At 28.4% G+C, this 18,905-nt stretch overlaps 2 protein-coding genes across 3 annotated transcripts; one reads left to right on the top strand and one right to left on the bottom strand.

Moving 5' to 3' along the window:
• The first annotated feature begins 7,063 nt into the window (after window positions 1–7,063).
• Window positions 7,064–7,529, top strand: LOC146884926 (putative lipid-transfer protein DIR1). The gene has a single exon (XM_085675851.1). It carries the CDS (start codon window positions 7,140–7,142, stop codon window positions 7,452–7,454), a length of 315 nt encoding a protein of 104 aa, XP_085531977.1. The 5' UTR covers window positions 7,064–7,139; the 3' UTR covers window positions 7,455–7,529.
• A 2,381-nt stretch (window positions 7,530–9,910) lies between these two features.
• Window positions 9,911–18,254, bottom strand: LOC114192030 (signal peptide peptidase-like 5). Of its 2 annotated transcripts, none has more exons than XM_028081578.2 (14): window positions 17,883–18,245; window positions 17,640–17,798; window positions 17,377–17,488; window positions 16,185–16,301; window positions 14,019–14,176; window positions 13,439–13,612; window positions 13,141–13,175; window positions 12,878–13,034; window positions 12,340–12,393; window positions 12,135–12,227; window positions 10,623–10,765; window positions 10,400–10,470; window positions 10,234–10,317; window positions 9,911–10,160 (listed from the first exon to the last, which is right to left on the bottom strand). In XM_028081578.2, the coding sequence occupies exons 1-14, from the start codon at window positions 17,979–17,981 to the stop codon at window positions 10,045–10,047; spliced, it is 1,572 nt and encodes a 523-aa protein (XP_027937379.1). In that variant the 5' UTR covers window positions 17,982–18,245; the 3' UTR covers window positions 9,911–10,044. The 2 variants fall into 2 exon arrangements, 1 of the variants encoding a protein (XP_027937379.1); XR_014996604.1 differs by having other exon boundaries at window positions 10,106–10,160; window positions 10,627–10,765; window positions 17,883–18,254.
• Between the last annotated feature and the right edge of the window lie 651 nt (window positions 18,255–18,905).

Raw genomic sequence — 18,905 nt, 5'->3', positions numbered from 1 at the left:
TTATTTTGACAACTTTATTTCATCAATTAAATGCATAATACATGTTAAATATAAAGAGTTGTCTAACAGGACTTCCAAAAGTTTAGAAACATATTGCTTTTAAAATGAATATTCTCTCAAATCTCATGATAAGTAATGCTAATACGAGAAAAGTGAAAGTAAAAAGTTTATCTAAAAATTGTTACTATAACTTAAATAGTTTTTTAAGTATATATGAGTTTAGATAATTGTGTCACTAAAAGGTTACAAATTTTAATTTAAAGTTATAATTTATTATATGACTTGTATCATTATATTTATAATAATATATTAAATACTCTCTTTTTTATCTATATTTCGTTATTTTAATTTTATCCTTAATTATTATTTTAAAAACTAATTATTTTATAAATAGTTTACATTTCATGGTTAGCTTAAAAATCTTATTTATCTTCAAGAGTTGTTTTAAAAACTTCTCTTATATACATATTTTATTTTTTTAATTTTATATTTAACAACTATTTTAAAAATTTATTATATATTCTTTATATAAACAGAACCAAACCATATCACATTGAATTAAACCGAACCGGACCAAATCAAATCGAACCAAACCAAACCGAACCGAACCGCATTGAACCGAATCAAACAACATTGAACTGAACCGAACCAGACACCAAACCGAACCTAAACACACTGAACCGAACTGAACCACAATGAATCAAACAGGACCGAACTGAACTGAACATAACCAAACTGAACCGAACCAAATTGAACTGAACTAAACTGAAATACTCTTTAGTTTTGCTGAATTTTAAAACACCTTCAAAAAAAGATAAGAAATTTAAAGGAAATTTTTACACTTTCATAATTAATTAATATAAAACAAAAGGAGAGTCGCGTTGTAATGTGCGTAAAAAATGTCACACCCAAAAGTTTTTTCAGCACCAACACCACAATCGTGAGGTTCCTCTTAAATAATTGAAACATAATATTTTTCTCCAAATTAAATATAGCAAGTGTATAAACAATAACATGAACAAACTGTATACTTTCAATAAAAAAAACATTCAAAGGACAAGCATAAATTTGTTTGTATTCATCTTTCACACAAACAACTATTTTGTCAAAGTGGATAACATAGAATTCTGAAATTGGTAAAAGCCTAAATATTTGAGAAAAATATTATAAGACGATAAAAAAAAAAAGGTGAAATGGGAGTAGTGAAGCATTGAATATAAAAAAATGCAAAAAAACATATAAGAGAAAGATAAAATGTTAGTTAGGGTTTAGGTTAAAAAAAGACATACCAATTGGATGGAGTGCGAGATGTTAGAATTGCAGTACAAATGATAAGGTAGGATGACGAGAGCAAGGCAACATGACCTTATATAGTGTTGACGGGGATGAGAAGCTCACGATCATTGTCTCAATGGTGGTAATTGAATTAAATAATGGAGTGTACGCAATGTTTAGGATAAGAGGTCATTAAATAAAAATGAGAAAATAAAATACATAATTTAATTAGTGAGCAAATAACCCATAAAAGTCTAGTTTTTTAAAAAATAAACGATAAAAAAATATTGTTTAATTTTTATTATAAATAGTTTAGTTTTTTTTTTTTTTACTTTAATATAATACAAATAATCATAGCTAAACTTAGTTAAATTAATTGTTTTCATCTATAACAATATAAAAAGAGAATACCCTCTTTTGTGTCTATATTTTATTATTCCAATTTTACCCTTCGTAATTATTTTAAAAACTAATTATTTTATAAATAGTTTATCTTTAAAAACTTATTTTGTCTTCAACCGTTGTTTTAACAACTTCTCTTTTGTACATATTTTATTTTTCTAATTTTAAATTTAACAACTAATTTAAAAATTCATTATAAATTTTATATTAAACTAAACTGAACCGAACCGAATCGAACTGAACTGAACCGGACCAAACCGAACTGAACCACACTGAACTAAACCGAATCGAACTGAACCAGACCAAACTAAATCACACTAAACCGAAACGAACCACACTGAACCAAACCGAACCGCATTGAACCGAACCAGACCAGACTGAACTGAACATAACCGCATTGAACTAAACTGAACCAAACTAAACCGAACTGAACCGCATCGAACCTAACTGAACCTAATTGAACCAAATTGAATTGAATTAAACTAAAATACTAATTAGTTTTGCTAAATTTTAAAACACCTTCAAAAAAGATAATAAAATTTAAAGGAAAATTTTACACTTTCATAATTAATTAATATAGAGCAAAGGAGATTCGCTTTCTAATGTGCGTAAAAAATGTCATCCCCAAAATTTTCTTCAGCACCAACACCACAATCGTGAGATCCCTCTCAAACAATTGAAACATAATGTTTTTTCCCAAATTAAATATAGCAAGTGTATAAACAATAACATAAACAAAATGTATACTTTCAATAAAAAAACATTCAAAGGACAAGCTTAAATTGATTTGTATTCACCTCTCACACAAATAACTATTTTATCAAAGTGGAGAACATAGAGTTCCGAAATTGGTAAAAGCTTAAATATTTGAGAAAAATATTATAAGATGATGAAAAAAAAAATGTGAAATGGGAGTAGTGAACCATTGAGTATAAAAAATGAGAAAAATGCAAAAGACATATAAAGGAAAGATAAAATGTTAGTTAAGGTTAAAGTTAAAAAAAAAACATACCAGTTGGTTGGGGTGTGAGGTATTAGAATTGCAGTGAATGTGGTAATGTGGGATTACGAAAGCAAGGCGACATTACCTTATATAGTAGTGACGAGGATGAAAAGCTCACGATTATTGTCACAATGGTGGTGGTGGTGATTGAATTACAAAATGGAGTGTGTGCGGTGTTTAGGATAAGAGGTCATTGAATAAAAATGAGAAAATAAAATACATAATTCAATTCAATTAGTGAGCACTTAATAGATAGAAGTTCAGTTTTTTAAAAAATAAACGATAAAACAATATTGTTTAATTTTTATTAATTTTTTTTACTTTAATATTTAATTTTTATTATAAATAGTTTAGGTTTATTTGGTTACTTTAATATAATACAAATAATCATAGTTAAGTTTGGGTAGATTAATTTTTTCATTTATAACAATATATAAAGAGGATACCTTCTTTTGTGTCCCTGTTTCGTTATTCCAATTTTACCTTTCATTACTATTTTAAAAACAAATTATTTTATAAATAATTTACTTTTAACCGTTAGTCTAAAAATCTTTTTTGTCTTCAACAGTTGCTTTAAAAACTTCTCTTATGTACATATTTTATTTTTCTAATTTTACATTTAACAACTATTTAAAAAATTCATTATATATTCTTTATCAAACTAAACTGAATCGAATTGAACTGAACCGAACCGGACCAAACAGAGCCGAACCGCACTGAACCGAATCAGACCGGACCGAATCAAACTACACTAAACTAAATCGAACCACACTAAACCGAATCGAACCGAACTTAACCAAACCAAACCTCAATGGACCAGATCAAACCAAACTGAACCAAACCGTAATGAACCAAACTGGATCGAACCGAATCGGACCGAATCAAACTGAACCGAACCGAACTGAACCTAACCAAACCGAACTGAACCGAATTGAATTGAATTGAAATACACTTTATTTTTACTAAATTTTAAAACACCTTCAAAATAAAATGAGAAAATTTAAAGGAATATTTTACACTCTCATAATTAATTGATATAGAGCAAAAGCATAGTCGCGTTGTAATGTGCGTAAGAAATGTAACACCCTAAAATTTTTTCAGCACCAGCACCACAATTGTGAGGTCCCTCTTAAACAATTGAAACATAATGTTTTTTCCCAAATTAAATATATGAATTGTATAAACAATAACATAAACAAATTGTATAGTTTTAATAAAAAAATATTCAAAGAACAATTTTAAATTGGTTTGTATTCACCTTTCACAAAAATAACTATTTTGTCAAAGTGGAAAACAAAAAGTTTCAAAATTAGTAAAAGCCTAAATATTTAAGAAAATATTATAAGACGATGAAACAAAAAAGGTGAAATGGGAGTAGTGAAACATTGAGTACGAAAGAATGAGAAGAATGCAAGAATGCAAAAGACATATAAGAGAAAGATAAAATGTTAATTAGAATTAAGGTTCGAAAAAAGACATATTAGTTGGGTGGGTGTGAGGTGTTAAAATTACAGTGAAAGTGGTAAGGTGGGACGACGAGAGCAAGGCAGCATGGCCTTATTTAGTAGTGACGGGGTGAGAAACTCGCGATCACTGTCTCAATGGTGGTGATTGAATTAAAAAAAGGAGTGTGCGCAGTGTTTAGAATAAAAAACCATCGAAGAAAAAAAAAGAAAATAAAATACATAATTTAATTAGTGACCAATTAACTGATAAAAATTCAGTTTTTTAAAAATAAATGATAAAACAATACTATTTATTTCTTATTAATTTTGTTTACTTTGATATTTAATTTTTATTAAAAATAGTTTATTTTTTTTCTTACTTTAATATAATACAAATAACTATAATTAAGTTTAGTTAGATTAATTTTGTTCATTTATAAAAGATAAAATAATTTTATAAGAATGAATATTCTTAAATTTAAAGAAAAAATAGAATAAACAAAAGATCATAACAAAAAAATAACAAAAATAACGTACAACTAAAAGACGATATCAAAGATATTCATGAGACTTATCCTTGGTGTTTTGGTCAAGTCAATTTTATCATTTTTTTTTTTTCAGAACAACATATGCTTCCTTTTAATATCTTTTATTTATTTATTTTTTAATTCCCTGAGTATTTTTTAACCTTTCATTACTTTTTGTTTTATTTCAAAATGTCCAAATTGAACTTTTTACAGTCTTGATTTATCTTAATAATTTTTTAAGGATACATTTTTATATGATTGGTCGTACACATAATTTCATGTTATGATAAAAATAATAAAGTCTACTACTACTACGAGAGATATTAATCTATCCCAATGTAGATGTTAACTTTTGTCTAAAATACCTACAAATCTCTTCTACAATGACAAAATATTAAGGGTAAAGATCTAAAATTTATAAATCATTTTGGAAATTTCATTTAATAGACAACAAGTAGATAATCAAATCAAAGAGATGAAGAAGCACATGACAAAGTTTATTTTCTTTTTCAGCAAGCACGTGACAATGTAAATGTAATAAGTATGAAGGAAGGAAATCTCTAATACATTTAAAGGTTAATCAATAAATAATTATAAAATATTTACAAGAAGAAATAAAAAATACATTTTCTACTGTATTAAAATATCGTTAACTGATTATTGATTGTGTCTATTATTTATTAGTGTACACACAAACACTATTGCATTTGTGTATGCACATTTTTTAAATATGAATGATACTATATTAAGTTAATATATAAAATAAATTTATATTATTAAAAATAAAGTGAGTGAATATAAAAATTAATTGCTCATGAATAAAAAAAAGAAAAAAGATAAAGAGTTTTATAAAAAATAAGTAAAAATAATCATTAATTTTTTAATTTTTTTATTTACCATTAAATCAATTCATATTTTGAGGATCTTTCTAGTATTTTTGTTTTTTCACGATAATGTTTAACTCTAGATCCAAGTGTTCAATAAATAAATCCTTCGTTTACAAACTAATATGAAAAAATTATCCCTTCTATTATGTTATCATTAACTTTTGTTTAATTTCAATAACTTTTTTTTTTGTTTTTTCTTAACAATTTTCATTATCTTTGAATAATTTGACTAGTTTCATATATGAAAAATTTGCTTACATATATAAGGTATTCTTATTTTATCTTACCCTTAATTATATATCTGTTTCTTTATGTGATTTTATTTGATAGTGTGTCAAATTGTTTTTAACACACATTTAATTATTTTTACTTATTTTTAATACTTTTATTTGTTACTTATTTTCATCAGATTGATTATTGTTTTAATATTTTTATATAATTGTTTTTTATTTTTAAACTCATTATCATAAATGTAATTACTACAATATAACAATTTAATGTCGTTGTTATGCATTTTCTTTAACACAATCCAACATATATTGAAATTAAAAAGATAAAAAATCTATGCTAAATTTTTAATTTTTGTTCTTTGTATGGTTTTATTTAAATGATGTATTATAATTTTATTAGTATATAAATTTATTAGAATTTTAAAAATGAGGGTAAATAGACATTTAAAATGTTTTTAAATTTGAATATTTATTTTCTTTTTGTAACTTAAAAAAATAAAAATTTTATCAAATTTGTTTCACTGATGTATGAAAATTTAATAAATGTTTTGGTTTTCATCAAATTTTGTCTGGTATTCTAATTTGAAATGTATATAATTATAATATTATGTCGGCCCTTGTTTTTGTTCATTAATGTTATTTTGGTCCTCTAATTTTTTGTTATTGATAAGTTTTCTCCATTTTTAAAAAATGGCTTAATTTGTCGAATAGTAACCACTATTGTTTGGAAGTTTCAGATTGGTATTTGTTTTTTAAAATGTTTCAATTTCGTCCAAACTTTTGAAAATGATAATGATATTTTAACTTACCTTTTTTGACCTATTTTTAATCTATCACTATCATCACTCTTAAATAATTTATTTTGATTTTTGTAGTGATGTAATGTAATGATCTAAAAGTGATTGAGATGGTGAGTTAAAAATGAATCAAAAAATGAGTTAAAATATTATTGTCCTTTTGAAAAATTATTTTAATTAGATTATTTTTTTAAAAAATTATTAATGTTGTTAACGCCGTGTCATGTGTCAACATCTGATTTTTTTAATTTATTTTAATTTTTTTTTGTCATGTATCATAATGACTAATTTATTTCGAAATAAAATATTATGAAAAAAATCATATAAGAAATAAATAAATTTTGAACTTAAAATTCTGTGAATTTTAGATTTTGTTTTTTAGTTGACTTGGGACTTGTGCTTTCATTCCAATTAATGGTTAGATAGAAAAAGGTTAGTCTGTGAGTTAAAGATGAGAATGCTTTTCATGTGGAGGGATTGAAGAGTAGAGAGCATGTGGATGGAAAGGCTATAAATAGAAGGGAGAAAGAATGGGAGAGACACAAGAAGCACCAGAAGTAGTAGAAGAAGAAGATGATGAAGATGAATGCAATAGTAGTGGCGGTGGCGATGATGGTAGCGATGGAGGTGCTGCTCACGGGGGCTGCCACTGACGCCATGGATTTGTGTGGCGTGCCGTCGTCGGATCTGATGAAGTGCCTGCCGGCGGTGACGCCTCCATCTCCGTCGGAACCTTCGAAAGATTGCTGCTCGGTGATCAACATAGTAGACCTGAAGTGTCTCTGCGGTTTCAAGAGTTCCCCTCTGTTGCCTGCGCTGGGAATCGATCCCAAACTCGCCCTTGAGCTTCCCGCAAAGTGCAAATTTGGCAAAACTATCCCCTGTTAGCTTCATCTCTCACTGTTCCCATTACCTTCTCTTTAATTATTAAATCATAAATAAAATACTTTTTTCTTTCTTTCATCTTCCATGTCGTTGGAACATTTAACCATTAGTGTAAGAAAGGTCCAAGTTTAATTGCTAACTAGATAATGGAAGATTATTGCATTATTTCGGACTACCTTTGTTGTTTCTGTAACAGATATATAACGTGAATTAACTTAAAATGAAATCCTCAATTTTAATATCCATACTCTTAAGTACAGATAATTATTTTATCCAAATCATAAGCTATAACTTAATTCATCAATATTAAATGAAATCATAAATTGTTTATTTATAAGTTAAAAAAAACAAGGATGTATATTAAATTTCAATATGAAACGTTTTAAAAATGGAATAATACCAGTTTAGATTATTTAATTTCAAATTGCCAGTTTAGATTAATTAACAATAATAGGACCAATTTATTAATTCATCAACATTAATGAGATTGTAAATTATTTATTTATAACACTAAAGTGTATCTAAAAGTAAGGATTTATATTAAATTTCAATAAGAAACGTTTTAAAATTCAACAAGACCATTTTAGATTATTTAATTTCAAATTGTCAGTTTAGATTAATTTTAAGACTGATTTATTTTTTATAAATTTAATTATATTTTAAGTTTATGATAAATTTAGAAATCAATAAATTTTGTAGTTTGTACTCAATAAATTTATTTATTTTAATTGAGTTATTGCTGTTAATTTCTTTTATCCGGATTATATAACTTTTAAGTGAATGATGTAGTTATTAGTTACCTTTTATCGTCACGTGTTATAATTTTATAATTTTATATATTTATAATTTTAATATTTTAATTTAAAATTTTGTAATTATAAAATCCTGATTTTGTGAAATATAAAAAATTATATTCAATTCTTACTTAAATAATAAAATCTTATTTTTATAATTATATAATTTTGAGTTAAAATAATAAAATTATAAATGTCTAAGAATCACTATTTTAAAAATCGTTATTTTTTCATAAATATTATTTAGAAAAATTATACATGATAATTGAAATTATAAATTTAAAAAATAAATAAATGTAAGTTATAAAAATATTAAATATATAACTACAAAATTATGATAAAATTATAAAATTACACAAAAATTAAAATTAAAAAATTTACAATTTAATAACTTAATAATTTCATATTTTTTAATTTTTATAATTTTGTAACTAGTTTTATAATTAATTAATATTATAATTTTTTATTTTTTATTATTTGAATAAAAATAAAACATATTTCATAATTTTATATTTCACAAAATCATGATTTTATAATTATATAACTTTAAATTAAAATATTAAAATTATGGAAATATAAAATTGTAAAATAATGACATGTGGTTAGCAAGGTTACTTGATAAGATAATAATCACATTATTCACTTAAGATAATAATTTTTTAACCCACGTCTCTTGATCCACTTTTAATCCACTATTTAAATCACCTTTAGATTATCTATTCTGATTTTTTGTAGTGATATGTGTGATAATATAATGGTGATTAAAGTAATGAATTACAAATAAGTAAAAAAGTGAATTAAAATATCATTATCTATTCACTTAATAAACACATCATACCGCAATAGAAAAAGTTAATAACAAGAGCTCAATTGAAAAAATAGATTTATATGAGACAACAAAAATTGAAATCTCTTAATTTTATTAGGCACTCTATATATATATATATATATATATATATATTATAAAAATAAGGATGCATAATATTTTCATAACTATTTTTCCAACATTTTTTATGTTCTATCGATTCCATCTTTACTTTCTAATATAATATATTAAATGGAAGGTAATAAAAAAAAAAGGCCAGGTAATGACTAAATATATAAAATAATTTTCCTTACTCTTTATTTGTTTATTTTTCTTTTTATCCCATCTCACAATTTTTAGAAATATATTTTGTACTATTTTTAATATATACTTTAACTCATTGTAGTACTAAATAATGACTGAAATTACACAGGTAAACGACATATGTCTTATAAAGTAATTGTATAAATTATATATGTAAATGTTATTCATAAATAATAAAATGAGTATTTTTCTTCTAAATTTTACTGTTGTAACTTAAATACAATACCAAATTACTACTTAAACATTTTTATTTAATAAAAATAAAATATTCTTATGTAAAAGTAAACAATCAAATTAATGTATGTAGTTGGATGGAATTCATTTATTTTAATTCAATTTAACCTGAATCTCGAATAAAGTAATTGTAACAAATTTTAAAAGAAAAACATGAAAATAAATATTGTAAATGTTTATAAAATACAAAAGAATTGATATGATATAATTTTGTTTAGTAATGAAATTATTGAACAAGTAATAATTTAATTGAATTTACGTTAAGTGGGTATAGTGAATAAAGGCGAAAAGAAAAAAAACAGTAAGAAGAAAAATTTAGAATGCATTAGCTGGAGAAGAAAGAAGGAAGAATGAAAGAATACAATAGATAGTTATAGTTATGGAAGAGATTCAGGAAGGAATGAATTGTGCGTACATTATTTCATTGGCTTTGGATCTAAACTTGGGGAGGCTGTTTGGCGTCGGGATTGGAGTTGCAGGAAGAAGGGTCTGCTTCGTAATTCCAAAGGATACTTAGCTCACCTCTTTTGCATCCCAGTACCACAGCCACTCCTGTCCATATATAAACAAATTGGCACCAAAAAACCTAACTAAATCATCACATCACAACCACTAAATTACTTACCTAGTGTGCACGGAACAAGGTACAGGAGTGCAGGTTGTCCATGACCGTTCATCAAATACAGCCCCAGATATGTGAAGAACAGCCCTGAAAAAGGAAACATACTCCCAAAATCCTAACTCATGTCATACCACCAAAATCAACAAACTTTCAACGCAAACTAACTTACCAAAGGCATAGCCAATTACCAACCAAAGAAAATATCCGCTTACCACCCCCTTTTTAAGAGCTTTGTCGAATCTGAGACAATCCAAACCCATAACATATGTTCAAAACAAGGCATCTTTTATAATGTACATTAAAAAGTAAAAACAAAAACCAAGGCCGGTATTGGAAATAAGTTTATAAATCTTCACTTATTAAAGTTTTTAACTGAATAAGAAATTCAATACCTACGAGAAAAGCAAACAAGCAAACCAGGAAACAGAATATCTCCAAATCCAATCATATCATAACCACCCCAAGGATCATTTAAACGAGGAAATCTCAAAAGCATAGGAATTGCTTCACCACCAGCCTTGTCACCCTTAGCAACCTACAAAATAAAACTCATAACTATAGGACACCTTTTCAGTGCAAAGACGTGAGGTAAGAATGAAAAAGTAAAAGAAAAACGTAGAATCTAAGGGCCTATTTCATTGCACTCAATAAAAATAGTCTGTATTTAGAAACTAAAAATTCTATATAAAATGTAATGATTTTATAAAGAATTTCAAAATAAATTAAAATTATACTTTTTTTTAATGATTGGATTATTTAGAATTAGAGAATTTTAAATTTTAACTAAAAAAAGAGTTTGAAATTCTTTAGTTTCTCAAATTCATGTCTTTTCTTTTTTTTAGTTTTCTTCTTAATTTTGATTAGGATGTAGTTAAATAAGACAAAAACATTGTTATAACTACTTTTCCATTTATGTCAAGTAGACATGTTTCTATTAATATTGATAGGACTTGGTCAATGTTGAGAAACTATCTTGAGAGATGTCCAATAATTTTGTTTTTATTGAAGTTTGATGTAGTACTATTTTTGTCTATGTCGAAGATGATTTTTTATTTATTTTTATCATCAACATTATTCTTGGTCAATAATTTGTTATGTTTTTTTTAAAATGTTGTGTGGAAAAGCTTGTGGTTAAATTAACTATGATAACAAAATTGACAAAATAACTTCAATAAACAGTATCGTATAAATAACCTCAATGATCATAAATAGTTCTAGTTGAAATTATCTAAAAACAATTTTGACTAACATCAATTGTGAAAAAGCCTCATCAATATCGGTTACAAAAAATCTTGATAAACTTTGACTAAAAATAAACAACAAACCAACTAATCAGTATTAATGTTTTCTAATTATAAACTATTGTTTGATATTTAAATAGGAAAAAAAAAAGATTTTTGACACTCCATCAACCACTTGACAAACCATTTTTAGGGGTAATATGGTCACAAAAAGAATATACCTTTGTATATGTAAAGAAAAAAAAAATGAAATGAAGAATAAAATAGCAAAGAAAAGTGAGTGTAAAAAATTATTGAGTGTCAAAATATCATTCTCCTTTAAATATTTGGTAACAATTGAAATACTTTATTTAAGAAGAAAATTAAAATAAATTCGAATAGCCTTCTCGAAATAAAATATTTGTAAAAGATTTGAAAAAGATCAATTTAAATGTCCTAAATATTGTGAAATGGTGAATAGTATAAAATAGTTTTTAAAACCAAAAACTGAAAAGATAATCTCAGTCTAGATATTTACAGCCAGATGAAAGACGGTTGTTGAATGAAATTGTATGTCTGTGACTTCAAAAAAATAATGACCGGAAAGGAATATGGTTTGGGTTAGGTGTATTGCAATGCATCAATCCAAGTTAAAGAACTACACCAGTATGAACAGAGACTTACCGTAATCATGACACTCTTTTGGAATATCACTGGAGATATGAATACCCAAAAAATGTCGTATACAAATGCACAACAAAGTAGGACCGTTGCAACCTACCATATCAAATTCATAAGTAAATAATGAGAGATGACAACAGATATATTGGAATAAAACGAGAAAGGAAACAACAGTTATAATATAAATACAAGGAACTCATTAAGGTACCTTAATATTAGGCAACCGAGCCATCTGTAATACTGTTATCATCAAACAGATGCCCTGTTAAGAATAAAGCCATATGCCAAGTAAGTTGCATAGAGCAAAACCCACAATTGAGACAACAAACAACTCTTTGGTGCAATGTCTGAGAAAGCTCACTACGGAATAAAAAGAGATACCAGTTTTGCTCTGATGTGAGCATTCATACATGTATATATGTAGAGAAGTTACTGTAATTAAATGTGAGCAGATTTTTTTTTTTATAAAAATGAACATATCAACACTAGGCAGACACAAAGCTGGAAAGCACAGCAACTTATGCCATTGTTACAAAAATCAATTTCCTGGTTTCCTCTCGGGTTCTCTCAGCTCCTCCGATTAGAGACAGTATTCAGTGTCAACTTTCAAGAAAAGAGATTGGCATTCTTATCAAGCATCGCGATACCTTAAATTTCAATGTTTGCCTCACTGTCTTAAAGTTTAAATTTAGAAACAGAATGATGATAGAAAGACTTATGCACACGTACTAGATACTGGAACTCACAAGAAAATCTTGGCCAAACCATGCAAATGATTCGCGCCGAAATACAACCCATAAAACGGCAAACGTCACGCAGAATATCAGCACTGTCAGCGAGAAAATAGAAACCTCTCCAAATAAAGGTAAATTCACATTATTCTGAGCACAAGCTGGACGTTTCCTGCCCATATATTTGAGAAAAAACTTAAGAAAATGAAGATATATATAGCATGCAGAAAGAACATTGATTTCCCTTTTCATTAGAAGAAAGAAGATATCTATCGTACCTTAAAGCGAGGGTTACAATACAGTTGTGCATCCCCTGAAAATGGAAGCAAACTTCCATTAACGAAAAGAGGAATTTCAAACAAATAAGAAAAAAAAACAGATCAAATCCTTGTCAGCAGTTTATAGGTATTGGGTTTCAACTTTCTAAAAGATCAAAATACCAGTTAATGGAGAAGTGAAAGCACAGTCTCATGTATTTTTAAAAGAATAAGTGAATTTTATTAGACAGACTTAAAGATAAAATACAACTATAGCTAGAAGGTTAGGAGTAAAATTCATGAAAATGAGCAACCTTACCTCAACACCACCAATGCAGAAAAGTACAATCAGCACCCAGATAAACCAAGACGACATGAAGAAGAACAGTAGCACAAGAAAAGTAGATGCCGTAATGACAAACACGACAGCACCCTTTGTATCTATGTTAACTATTTCCTCAGCATCGTCTTTCCCTGCTTCCGATATGGCGCTCTATAAAAAAAACAAGAAGCTTATGTTACAGACTAATATAGCATAAAGATGTATTAAAATTGTAACAAGTAAACAAAATGAATGGAAGAAACCATTCTCTATGGCTTCGTTTAATAGTTAACTGACTGGAAGATCACTGGCTAGCAATACAGAAGGCAGTCAAAGATAAAAGGAAACGTAGGTTAGAAGTTAGCACGGAAGCCAACGTCACTCTTTAGTTACTGGTTACAAATGTCCCATTTGAATTGAACATTGTTGAATAATTGTTACTCACCGGAAGCACACCTTCGCATCATTAAGTAACTTAAATTACTTCAGTTACGTCAAACAACGAGAAAAGTTCAGATGGTTGCATTTGAGCACATATCATAAAGATTAAGATAGATAAAGGGTTGCATGGAAAAACCTTGGGAGACAACTCGTTATAGCGTTCATCGATTTGATCAGGAGCAGTTATATCTGCCCATAGTGAAGCACATATAACTGTTGCAACAGACATAAACCACAAAAATCCAACCGAGTAGGCTACAACTGGGCGTTTTGGAGTATATGGCAAAACCTCCACTGAAATGAACAACTCAGAATCAACCATCAGTATATTGTGCGAAACAAACTTGGCATGTAGCAGAAGAAATGCACTTGATATTGATAATGCAATAATACTTTTCTTTTATCTTATAATAAATGAGCATATGCATAGAAGAAACGCCTTGCAGTGCTAAAAGTTGGGTATTTTACCATTTACTGAATGTTTAATTAATTAATTCATCACAGAAGTGCATGTTAGGCAACATAAAAAAAAGTCCGTGACTTGGTATGAAACAGTATTCAAGTGCAATTGATTGCAACACGACACTTGCTACCAGCTTCATGGAAGGGAGAAAGTTCTTGATCAAATGGGGAAACCAAGGGTTCTATTCAGAAGTGGGTGAATCATACAACTTTTGACAAGGAAAACATAGCAGAAGGGCGTTCTTTGTCTGGAACAAAATAATAAAACTTTCAGTCAGGAGGATATTGACCGTCCAGGCACCCTTCTTGACACCTTGAGTTCTTTGAATCATGTTCCAGTACCAAGACGAGTAAGGGGCCGTTTGGTTTCGGAAAACATTTCCTATTTTCATTTTCATATGTTTAGGTTTAAGACATGTTTAGTTTGACTTTTTAATTTCTATTTTAAGAAAAAGAAAATATTATAAATGAATTTGATTAAACTATTTTCAGCAAATGTTTATAAAACACTTTTTTTATCAAGTTAACAAATAAAATTTCAATTATGAGACTATAATTATATCTTTATTAACGAACAGTTTGTGAATAAATAATTTTACATTATATCCTTAATTACAATATTATAAGTTGAACTTCGAGATCATAAATTACCATACAAATTATTCGAGTGTATAATTACCATTTATGTACTATCTCACTAAAATTGTGCATAAATAAATTCTTGAATTTCAAAGGATTAGGAATGAAGATTATTCTCGATTACCTCAAAGTTAAATATTAGGGTATTATGAAATTGTTTAGTGACAACAATTCCGTTATCAGCATTACCCATAACCCACTCCTCACAGAACAAAATACTTAGAAATAAGTGATACCAAACACTTCATCAAAGAGATGTTGGATGGAGGCACTATTGTTACAACACATTTGACTCTAAGCTCCAAGAGATAGATGTCTCGACTCTGGTTTAAGAAGTTGGAATTAATTGATATTCATTTATCAAGGAAAATATCCTAAATATCATAGGATATAGATGGTTTATCTATAGGATATTATGGAAGATTTATAAGGATAAACATATTATTTTATCTTAAGAATATCATGATATTTTAATTTCATTATTTTTTTTCAATTTCATGGTTATTAAAATCAGAATAGTTTAAGCAGGACCGTGGGGTTTGGGTTAAATTTTTTCCTTTTGATTTCCTTGCTCAAGATTTAAAAATCACAGAATCCTAAACAAGGAAATAGTAGGATGACATTTCTCTTGAAATCAAATTCGGTTTACTTCACTTCCGATCACAACTTTGGTCCAAACAAAAATTTATTTTTAATATATTTCTTGTATCCAAGTGGCGAAGGTCTTCACTAATGGAATTCCTATTGCTAGATTTCAAGAATTTGCAGGTAAACTGATGATATTCATTTACTAGCTTTTAAGGAAGAGAGTTATAAATATCATAGATAAATATCACAGTGAATCCGCACTTTTTTTTTCCTTAATTTTCTTTTTTCCCTTTCAAGGCACAATAGCTTACCCTATAAAAGAGAGATTAGAGAACGTAAGACACGCAAGTAAATGCAATTCTTTTCCTTTCAACTTAGTTGTTTACTTATTATTAGGATTTTATGTGCTAGAAAATAACTTATCTGGTTACTGTGCTCAATGTTAGGTTTTAACTTACTAGTTTATCTCTGGTTCCCTATTATATTATCATTACATGCATCTTAGACAAGTACGACAAAATGAAATAGAGACGTAAATACAAAATTCTTTCACAAAAAGCAGTAGTGGTATAAACAAACTACAAATAGAAGTTTAAGAAATCGAAGGACAGACCTTTCTTTTTAGATGTTAAAAGTTTGTTGAGAGCGTCTCCTACTGACTTTGTTATCTGCACAACTGGAATTGAAATCTTTATGCTTTTGTCATCGGAGCAGTCCATCTCAAAGAGTTCTGACATAAAATAAACAGCTAAATCTCAGACAAAGATGATCATATAAAACTTTATCAACATAGAAAGAAAAAAATGCAGTAAAGATAAGTTTCAGTTAGTGAATTGTAATTGTAATGCTAACACAATTAGGGGATCCTTTTTTCCTTTTTTTACTATATGTAACGGATTTAATAAAAACAAAATAATGCAACAATGCTTGTTATCATAGTTTCATTGCGAACTCCGATACAGGCTTCAGATGTGCAATGAGATTGGACTTCTTTTTACCGCTAACGTATTGCCCTGTTCCCTTTCTCATCTCCGTGGTTTTGAAATAGCATTAGAAAGAAAACATGATCAGTGATCATCCACTTTTGTACAGTTTATTATGTAAACCAATCTTTAATAAAAATTAGAGACAAGTAATATCAGGAAAAACAATGCAGACTGTTATGATAAACTACATGATTTAATTTTGGGCTATTGTCAGTGGAAAATATGATCAATCTAAAATCTAAAGGTGTCATGTCAACGCTCATTAATGTTTTTTATATATCTGAGAAGAGTCCATTTCAGCATGTAACATAATTCCACTCGTACAAAGCACTACCATTTAATGTATCTAAATTGGCAAAAGTAGTCCGATGATATTTCGCTTTGTTGTTTAGTGACAGTCTATTATGTTTCAATATTTTATAAAATTGAGCTATTTCCCTATTTTCAAGCACAAGAAACAAAGCAACACCTTATCCTTTCATAATAGCTTTACTGGAAAAAACGCATTAATATTTGTTCCTATACATCTGTATAAACTTAAAATCTTTATCCAGATCACAAGAAAGTGACAATAGTTGGCAATCGGAATTCAAACTATGCTTAACAACCCAGATTTAACCTTGCTACTGTTTATAAACCCCATGCTTAGATTCTGAGTACGCTCTATAGCATGCACGAAGAGATTTCATTTCAGTCTAAAGAAGAATCATGCGAGCAACCAAGCTGACAAATGACACCTCCTATACGTCTAATATACCTTCTTTAATATTCAGATTAAACGTAAAATGGAAACCATGTGTTTGAAGTGCTTAAATATACCATCCGCGTCGTTTATCATGAACACGGCAGCAGCACCTCCGGTCTGTGCAACTACAGCTTTAGCTGAGAAGTCACAAGTGCCTCGTACGCAGAGAGCTGCCGATCCAGATAACTGCAAAATGGAGAATGCAGAAGCACACTACTGAGGAAGCTGACATGTTATGGAAAGATTTTGAAATATAAACACGCGTGGAGTAAGAAAATGAATAAAGTTGGGGAAAACAGTTGATGCATGATATGAAAAAAGAGATTGAGAAAGAAACCTTTACGGTTGAAGCGGAACAGCAGTCCGCAGGATCGGCAAGAACAGCGGGAAGTTTGGTAGTTTCGACCGCTTCGACAGGCAAAATAGAGCCAAATTTTGCACTCATACCATTGTACTCTTCATCTTCCTTCCCATCAACCCAGCTCTGTGTCTTAACCTGCAATCACGTTCGATAATGTTATTAACCATGACACAAACACATCCAATAAGAGGCAGAGAATCGAAGAAACAGATATAATACCAATTGTGCTACGCGATTGCAAGAGTCTTCATCGGCGGCGGCCGCGGCGACGGCGAAGAAGAGAAGGAGGATTGCCGCCGGCAAAGACGAGGAGAGCATTTTTTATTACGAACTGAGGTGAGGAGAGATGGGAAGGATTGAATCTGTTACGTTTTTTTTTTTGTTTTTATTGTTTAGAGGTTTTGTGTCTGCAATGACGATGAGAATGACATTTGCTTCCTCTCCTCTCCCTCGCTTGCTCGCATCCACGGAAATTTCGTGGCGCCAACAAAAAATTCTTTCATTGTTGGATTGTGCATTTTAAAATACTCTTCCCTCCTCTCTCTTAACCAACCGTTTCCACCTTTTTTCCACATATCTTCTTCTTTTCTCATTTCCCAAACTTTTTTTTCTCTGCACCGTCAATTCCATACTTTCAAATTCAGCACAATCTTTTTTTGCCACAACCCTCAATTCCACGTCCAATAATTTCACTCTAATATTAGTTACCCACTTTCTTCACCTTGTCCCTTCACTTCACTCGCACTGGTAATTATCCTAATCTATAATTTATTTCGGATTTAAATGAGATTTTTAACATAAAAAGAAAAAAAATATAGAAATAAAACTGTGAAGTCAAATTCATTAACTATTAACAAAGAGAAATATCTATCAATTTCTATCTTTAGCTTACACAAATCATTACGTTCTTTATAATTGTTGTGTAATCGTTAATTTTGTTATCTATTTGGTAATTGGAAATCCAATTATCATCCCTAAAAAGTGGTATATGTTTAGTCAATGTGTATTCTTATTAATTCATACATGAAATCTAAAAATATTTGTTCATGCAAATTCAAAAAACTGTGATTATTTTTAAATTTAGAACATTTAAAATTACTAAATTTAGTTCCTATTATTTAATGAAGGAAAAAAATCACTACCTTGGATTTCATTAACTTAACTCATACTTTAATAATATATATGGTATAATTAGTCGCAATGTACCAAGTTTCGTCTTACCAAGTTTCGTCCTAATGTGTC

Source organism: Vigna unguiculata, chromosome 7, assembly GCF_037176805.1.
Source record: "Vigna unguiculata cultivar grain cowpea cultivar isolate G323 ecotype 2 chromosome 7, ASM3717680v1, whole genome shotgun sequence".
NCBI classification, from domain to species: Eukaryota; Viridiplantae; Streptophyta; class Magnoliopsida; order Fabales; family Fabaceae; genus Vigna; species Vigna unguiculata.
This window is presented reverse-complemented; position numbering and strand designations above follow the sequence as displayed.

Excerpts from the sequence above, each read along its gene's own strand:
- LOC146884926 (XM_085675851.1), top strand. The coding sequence starts at position 7,140 with ATGATGAAGATGAATGCAATAGTAGTGGCGGTGGCGATGATGGTAGCG.
- LOC114192030 (XM_028081578.2), bottom strand. The coding sequence starts at position 17,981 with ATGCTCTCCTCGTCTTTGCCGGCGGCAATCCTCCTTCTCTTCTTCGCC. Across the intron at positions 16,302-17,376 it reads CATGATAAACGACGCGGATG|AACTCTTTGAGATGGACTGC; the intron begins GTATATTTAAGC and ends ATTTTATGTCAG. Across the intron at positions 10,471-10,622 it reads CTTGTTTGCTTTTCTCGTAG|ATTCGACAAAGCTCTTAAAA; the intron begins GTATTGAATTTC and ends GGATTGTCTCAG.